We start from the raw sequence: 7,868 nt of genomic DNA, 5'->3' as shown, positions 1-7,868 counted from the left end.
AGGAATGGCACTATTCAGTGATTTCTTCCTCAGCACTCAAGACGTGATGCCTTATCTGTGGTGCAGCCAGGACTCAAGGATTAGAAAAGTGGAACTTGGTACCACAGAAAAGTGGTACTTGGTAGTCGGGACAGGCTTCGAATAGGGCCTAGGCTGGCTCTATTGCACATTGATATAAATATACCCTTTGTGTGTGGGCAGGAGCTGGGCTGAGGTCACCTGCTGTGTGACCTTGGGGAAGTCACTGAACCTCTCTGGGCCTCGGAAAACTTTCATCATTAACCCCATGACTCTATTTTTTAGATCCTTTCCTAAGAGTATAGGGATAAAGAATGGGTTCCTGAGGGCACTAGAGTGGAGAGAAGAAAGGTTTCACAGAACAGGGGAGGGAGAAGGAGGAGCAAAAAAAATATATGGGAACAGACACAGGAGATGACAAACAACTGCCTGAAATCACACCTGTGTGTGTTAGTGAGGAAGGGGACAATCTGACAATCTGAGTCAGGAGGAATCAACATGGACCCATTTTCAGGTGGGGACACAGACCATGAGTCACAGACCAGGAGTCACATCCTGGAGGACCTGCTCAAAAGCACGAGGTGGAGAGTATGGGATACCCGGGAAGGGGTGGGGGAGTCCAGACAGCTCCCCTGGCTTCAGGGCAAGTTTGGGCTCCAGCAGGCGGGACACATGCCAAGCAGGCGTGGGACACTATGGGAATGTGTGCAGGGCGAGCCGAAGGATGGAGAGTCTGGAGGCCCGCTCTCCATTAGTGGCCTCTGCCTGAAATTCAGCCTGGAAGGAGCCTGGAACCTGGGCTCCAACCCTCTAGTCATTATTCCCCACAGCAAAGGCAAGATGCTAGAACAGAAACAAGTGTTTGGGTCCTTGAGACTCCTGGGACAGAGAGAAAGGAGACCAGGGTGGGGGAACCACGGGGCCCGTGGCCGTGTCTTCAATGCCCAGTGGCCCTTGCCAGAAGTTCTCCTGGGACTGAGAACCCTGAAGGTAGTATGAGGCTCCTGGACAGTCCTGACAGAAGTGTGGCAGGAGTGCACCGGGACCAGGACAGCAGGTGGCACCGAGCGACTTCGGAAAGATTTGAAAAGAATCTCGAGGCCTCACCAGGATTAGGTACGAAATAGATCCAACTGCCCCTGCCTATCTTGGGCGATGGATGTTATTTTATAAAGAGGCAGAGACTCCTTATAAGGTTAGGGGACATTTCTCCTGAGAACAAAAGGTGGGAAGAAAAAGCTGCTGGACCTCAGCAGAAGGTGGAGAGGCTGGCGGCTCTGGGAGCAGCTCTGTCCCTGTCTCCAGGAAGTACCTGGAATCTTTCGACCAGGTCCCCCTCCACGTTCACCCACTGCCCAGGGGATCCACGAAGTGTGGAGGGAGGGCCTGGAAGGAAAGCTGGACCTCTAGCCATTTCCTCAACCCCTGGGTTGTTTCCAGAGACAGACAGCAGCCATCCACACTGTTGTGACCTCCAGTGACCCAGAGAAAATATCCTTTATTAGTGGCGAAGTCTTTCTTCTTTTTATTAGAGAAAAGAACAATCATGTCTTACTTACATGCATGCCCACACCAGTACCCCAGGATCAGCGTCTGCAGGCCTAGCCCTTCTTCCCAATAGGACTGGTCTCCAGACGGTGGTTCTCTAAGGGGAAAATGGTGGGGCTGAGGAGTAAGAGGGTGAAGACGGTTATGTCTGAAACAAGTGAATACATTTTCTTTTCCTCCTACCCCCCCCCCGCCCCCGTGCTCATCTATGAAACCCTAAGAATTGCCCAGAATGTCCATGCTAGCTAGATCTGCTCAGCCTCATGGGGCAGAAAGGTTTCTAGCACATGCCCCATTAGCTCACCTGGGTGCCCAGAGTAATTCTCTGTACTCTGCCACAAACTGGCTGAGCAGATGTAAGGTGATTTTCCATGAAGGCTAACTTAAAATTGCATTGGGTAAAAAGATAACCGTACTCACACCTACTAACTCCCAAGACCTCCAGCTTACCCCATCATAGCCATGACACACAGACTATCTCAAGAACCACCTCGCTCTAGCAGAGAAGGCCTCTCAGCCTCTTGAAGGCACGGCCTTTGTAGGCCTTTCCTTCCCCGAATGGTTAGCAAGATTTCGGATAAGGCTTTGAAGTCTGATCCTTTCTTACCCTTCCAAAGTCCTTAGATCACTCCAAGAGCATGTTCCCACTTAATTTTAGTATAACCAAGTAAGGGACGGGGATGAGGACCTTTCAAATGGAAAGAGCATTGGCTGCATACCACCAGCTGGCTAGATCTGTGGTCTTGACCCCACTGCCCCATAGTTTCCTTCTCTTTGAGGTGAGAAAGACAAATCTAGATGCAGGAAATTGCAGCTCCGGCTTGGACACAGGGTACCTGTCCACATTTTCCTCAGCTTAGGGATAACCACCTCACTAGGAAGGGTTTCCCCAGACACATGAAAGAACTTGGTGTAAAACAGGAAGCCTTTGGGGGGAAAACTGTTTGGGGTTTTTGACAGTTCAAGGTAGGGTCTTCTCTGGTCTTGTAACCTTACCTAATTTTCGCCCCTAACTATTGGGTTTTAGAATTGAATTAAGAACAGTGTAATGTCTAAAACCAAGAAGCGTGTTGAAATTGCTCTTCTGAAAAGGCATGGCCTTGGATTTTGAGAGGAGCCTGAACCTCCCCCCCCCCCCCCCGCCCCAGAAGCCTCTAGTGAGACAAATGTCTGAAAAAGGAAGCGGCTGACCCACCAAGCCCTTGGCTCTCAGTCCTCTATTCAGAGAACATGCGCCACTTTACTCTCACTTTACTCCTGGGGTGGAAATTGGAGCTTGGCTTTCTACAGGAATTGCCCCGACCTTGATAGTGTTTCTTTGTTACTCTTAAGATGAAGAATTCGCGTTACATTGCAGGCTGTGATAAAGCGTGTCATGGGCCGAGCACAAACGTGTGTGTGTGTGTGTGTGTGTGTATGTGTGTGTGTGTGTGTGTGTGTGTGTGTGTTAAGGTCGAGAAAGAAAAAAATCATTCAGGGACAATCCCGGTGGCCAGTCAGAAAGGTGAGGGACTGGGACTTTGAAAGGGTTCACACTCTGCGCTCTAACTTCCTTGCCCTCCCTCCGCACTGCTTCAGAGCAGACGGTTCATTTGACTTCTTTTGTATCAGGTTTTATTGCTCCGAACCCCTAGGGTCTCGATTTGCTCTCCGAAGAAACGTGCTCCACCGAGCCGCTCTCCGAGGCAGCTTCTTTCTCCGGGCGGGGTCAAGGCGGGGAGGCGAGGCAGGCCCCAGACTCGGGCGCCCCGAGCCTCCGCGAAGGGTCTGGAACGACTGACACGCACGGCGTCGGCTCCCAACCCTACCGGCGCGCTCCGCGCCAACTCTACAGGAGGCCTAGAAAAGTCCGGCGAGGAGAGAAGACGCGGCGGAACTCGGGCGGGAGGCCGGCGCGCGCGCCGGGATCAGGGGTTGGCGAAGGCGCCCACCCGACTGCCCAGGCTGCTGGCCGGGTCTGCGCCCGAGGAGGAGCGGGCTCGGCTCGCAATCCGCTCCGCAGCCTGCGCCGGCGACGCGCCCCCACGGGGACCTTTTGCGGCCGCGCGAAGACGCCCCACGCCGCGCCCCAGCCGCCCGGCGAGAGGGCCGGGCTCTGCGCCACGCACGGGGACAGGGGGCGGGCGCGGAGGGCCGCAGGTGCCCCCGGAGCCCCGCGCCCCGCAGGTACTCGTCAGAAGAGCGGACGCGGAGGGACGCGAGGGGCCGCGGGCCCCGCCTCCTCCTCGCCCCGGGAGCTCCCACTGGGAGGAGAGCCTCCCCGGCCCCCGCGCCGCCGACGGGGCCTCCCGGCCCCCTCCCCGCCGGCACCCCGCACTCGGTGATTGGCTGGCGCCGCGGGTCCCTGGCACGCGCCTGTGGATGTAGTTATAAGAATCCTCGCGTGCCGGCCCACAGCTCCAGCAGGTCGGCCACAGCCCTCCCCGGCGCAGCGCGGGCGCCGGCCAGAGCCCAGCGGCCGCGGACACTCCAGGGAGGCCGGGGGCGCGAAGCAGGCGGCCAGTCCTCCCTGCCTCTCGCTCACCGCCCCCACCCCCGCCCCGGGAGAGAGAAGGCCGCCGTGCGAGCAGGAAGCGCGCCGTCCAACTTCCAGACACCGCCCCCCACCCCTGAGGCCCCTGGGCCCCTCAGGCCCGCGGCGGCGCGGAGCATGGACGCCGTGCTGCTAGAGCACTTCCCCGGGGGCCTGGACGCCTTCCCGTCTCCTTACTTTGACGAGGAGGACTTCTTCACCGACCAGTCCTCTCGGGACCCTCTGGAGGACGGCGATGAGCTGCTGGCGGACGAGCAGGCCGAGGTGGAGTTCCTCAGCCACCAGCTGCACGAGTACTGCTACCGCGACGGGGCGTGCCTGCTGCTGCAACCCGCGCCTCCGGCGGCCCCGCACGCGCTCGCCCCGCCGCCCTCGGGGGTCCCGGGCGAGCCGGAGGACGGCGGCGGCGGCTACTGCTGCGAGGCAGGGGCGCCCCCCGGCGGCTTCCCCTACTCGCCCGGCTCCCCGCCCTCGTGCCTGGCCTACCCGTGCGCGGGGGCGGCCGTGCTGTCCCCCGGGGCCCGGCTGCGCGGCCTGAGCGGGGCGGCGGCGGCGGCGGCGCGGCGGCGGCGGCGGGTGCGCTCCGAGGCGGAGCTGCAGCAGCTGCGGCAGGCGGCCAACGTGCGCGAGCGGCGGCGCATGCAGTCCATCAACGACGCCTTCGAAGGGCTGCGCTCGCACATCCCCACGCTGCCCTACGAGAAGCGCCTCTCCAAGGTGGACACGCTGCGCCTGGCCATCGGCTACATCAACTTCCTCAGCGAGCTGGTGCAGGCCGACCTGCCACTGCGCGGCGGCGGCGCGGGCGGCGGCGGGGGGCCGGGCGGCGGCGGGCGCCTGGGCGGGGACAGCCCGGGCAGCCAGGCCCAGAAGGTTATCATCTGCCATAGGGGCACCCGTAAGTGCGTCCGCAGTCCAGCTCAGGGAGACGGGGACGGGCACGGGAAGGTCCGGGAGGGGCTGGGTGCCTACTGACGGACGGATAGACTGTCCGTGGGCACTGGCGACCTTGAACACGCGTTGGCGTTTCTCAGGTTGTTTCCGCCCCTTGACCGCGGCAGGGAGGGCGTGCGTCCCCGACTGACTTGCAGCTCCCGGGATTCCGGGGAGGGGGCGCTGGGAGGCTGGGGGGTCGAGGAAGAGGGTTCGTTCTAATGTCATCTAAGACGCCTGTTCTGCGGAGGCGCCCGGGGAGGGGGAGGATCCTAAAGGACCAGAGGAGACACCGCTGGGAATCGAGTTGGACGTTCACGGTCTGTTTTCTCTTATCACCTCCTCAGGGTCTCCTTCCCCCAGCGACCCGGATTATGGCCTCCCTCCCCTTGCCGGACACTCCCTCTCATGGACTGATGAAAAGCAACTCAAAGAACAAAATATTATCCGAACAGCTAAAGTGTGGACCCCAGAGGACCCCAGAAAACTCAACAGCAAATCTTCCTTCAACAACATAGAAAACGAACCGCCCTTTGAGTTTGTGTCCTGAGAAGTCCCAGATCCTCCTGAGGATCTGATTATGTCTCTGTGCATATTGTACATGTAAATATCTATAATGTAATTTAAGAATCACATTTTTCTAATGGCAATCAACTGTTTGTTATTTATCTATTTATTATCCTGTCGAGTTAATGAAATAGACGATCTCATTTTAAGTATATAATTTATATAATTTATCCTGATTTTCTAAAAACGATGCAATAGCCTATGATTTCCCCTGGCACCTTTGGCAGAACTCTGCGTTGTTGGAAGAACTCTGGCCAGAAAACGTCATGCTAATTTATTGCCAGATATGGTTTATTTCTAAGCGATGTTAATAAATGCTATTTACACCTTTTTCTAAAAGTTTTTTGCTTATTACATGATGGGGATAGCTTTTTTTTTTAATAGAAGAATTATCTTAGTCTGTAAAAGATAACTGAACCAGACGTGCAAAATGTAGTTATCTAGTAAGAAACCACATTTTAATTCGATTTATCTGAAAGTGGGTGGGTATGGCTTCTCTGCCTTTTGGCTAAGATCAAGTGAAAATGGGTGGGTTAGGGGGTTAGGCCCCACGTCTCAAAGAGCGCCCTTCATCTCCATTCCCTGCCCTAAATAGTAACTTTGGCCTGTATTTTTATCCTGTCCTCCAAACACCCTATAGAGGCAAATAAGTCATGGTGTATTTATTATTCCCATTTTTCAGAGGGAAAGCTAGGGCTCAGAGACGAATATTTGACTTATCCAAGGTCACCCCTACCCTCTCTAAGCATAGTGTTTGAGGTGAGTTGGTTGCAGTGGGAAGAGTTTCCGGGCTGGTCAAGGGAAGGAGGGGGCGGTCATCGTGCTTCCACGGACGGGTTGGAGAGAAAGGGCTGCTCTTGAGCTTGCCTTATGGCCCATCCCTTCTGCCAGTTTCAGCATCAGGTATGCGGGTCTCAGAATAGTCCTCTCAAAGGAGATGGGGTAGAGGACTGTGCTGAGGCCGGGAGACCCCTCGGATGCCTCCCAACAAAATCCAGGGTCCTCTCGGTAAGGCAAGGAGCCCGGCCGCTGTTTCGCCACTTGTGCAACGGAGTTATTTTTTAAATTGACTTCGTTTGGTCTACGACAGAATCTCGTCTTCCTTGGCAAGCAGCCTGGGAAGAAGGCGAGTCTCGCGAGGAGGGAGCAGGGCCGCCCCCTAGCGATGGGGAGAGGCGCGAGGGCGCGGTCCGGGACGCTCCCCCGGGAAGGCCTGGAAACCCGGGCTGCCGCTGGTGTCCTACGAGGCTGCCCGACTGTGGCCCCGGGGCCCGGCGCGCGCTTCCGGCGCGCCCCTTCTAGCTGAGTCACGGCCCCCGCGCCGAGCGGGCCGGGCCCAGGCAAGAGGCCGCTCCGCCGCCCCGCGGCAGCGGTTTGGTTAGCCAAGGTACAGTCGCGAATCTCCCCTGGTACCCACGGCCCTGCCGCAGGACAATATGTCGGCAGCATGCTAATTGCTTTAACCTAGTTTCAGACCCACCGAGGGGTTCCTCGCGCGCCGCGGGTGCCATGGACCTCGTCCAAGTGCAATTAAAGCGAGGCCGCGAGCCCGACCCCGAAGCGCGGCCTGGCCAGACACGCGGAGATTCTGGGTCGAGATGCTCCCAGGCGGCCCTTGGCCATGGACACTCTTACCCCTTTCAGCCTTCGCAGCTTCTCCCGGCCCTCCCCCCTGAAAGATGGAGATTTCACACTGGAGACAGAATTTGGGAAGGAGAGAAAATAATTCGATTTTGCCCTGTAATAGAGCCCCATTAAACATGAAAGTTGCTTTGGCACAAATGCTTCTATCAGGCATGTAATCTCATTACACTCATTAGAAAGTCAAATGTTAGGCAGACTTCAACTTAATTATAACTTATGTAAGTATTGTACCGTATTCTTCGCCTGTGTAGACCTGCGTTTCAACTGGGTTGGGTAATGGGGCACTCCGCAGTTAAAACACTGCAATCATTGTGATGTGGCACCTTTTATTTTGTGTGCCACTTTTTTTTCTTTTTTTTTTTTTTTTTGTGATTCAATGACTCAACACATCCTTTAGTGCGGTGCAGATGAAGCGGAAGAGCCGGGCTGAGCGTGTAAAACACCAGGGTCTCTATCTTGTCACTCTTCTGTCCTGACTTGGCAAGTCCCTTTAAACACAACCTTCAAAGAGACTGACAGCTTCTTTTTATTTACTCATAATCCATTCATTCTAGTGTAGCAATTCTTAAAAAAAAAAAAAACTGCAGCCGTAAAAGCAGAACAAACGTATCATTTCAGAGTCTCC

The 7,868-nt window shown here is 56.2% G+C and overlaps 1 protein-coding gene across 1 annotated transcript; it reads left to right on the top strand.

Moving 5' to 3' along the window:
* Nucleotides 1–4,190: 4,190 nt before the first annotated feature.
* On the top strand, nt 4,191–5,908 carry PTF1A (pancreas associated transcription factor 1a). The gene is made up of 2 exons (XM_059404182.1): nt 4,191–4,997; nt 5,380–5,908. The coding sequence occupies exons 1-2, from the start codon at nt 4,217–4,219 to the stop codon at nt 5,580–5,582; spliced, it is 984 nt and encodes a 327-aa protein (XP_059260165.1). The 5' UTR covers nt 4,191–4,216; the 3' UTR covers nt 5,583–5,908.
* Nucleotides 5,909–7,868: the final 1,960 nt, after the last annotated feature.

The sequence above is a fragment of the Mustela nigripes genome, chromosome 6, assembly GCF_022355385.1.
Source record: "Mustela nigripes isolate SB6536 chromosome 6, MUSNIG.SB6536, whole genome shotgun sequence".
Lineage (NCBI taxonomy): Eukaryota > Metazoa > Chordata > Mammalia > Carnivora > Mustelidae > Mustela > Mustela nigripes.
Note: the sequence above shows the minus strand (reverse complement) of the source record. Positions and strands in the feature narration are given on the sequence as shown.

What these genes read in the sequence shown, in the direction of transcription:
- PTF1A (XM_059404182.1), top strand. Translation starts at nt 4,217, where the DNA reads ATGGACGCCGTGCTGCTAGAGCACTTCCCCGGGGGCCTGGACGCCTTC. An exon ending in CATCTGCCATAGGGGCACCC is followed by an intron (nt 4,998 to 5,379) that starts GTAAGTGCGTCC and finishes TCACCTCCTCAG; the next exon opens with GGTCTCCTTCCCCCAGCGAC.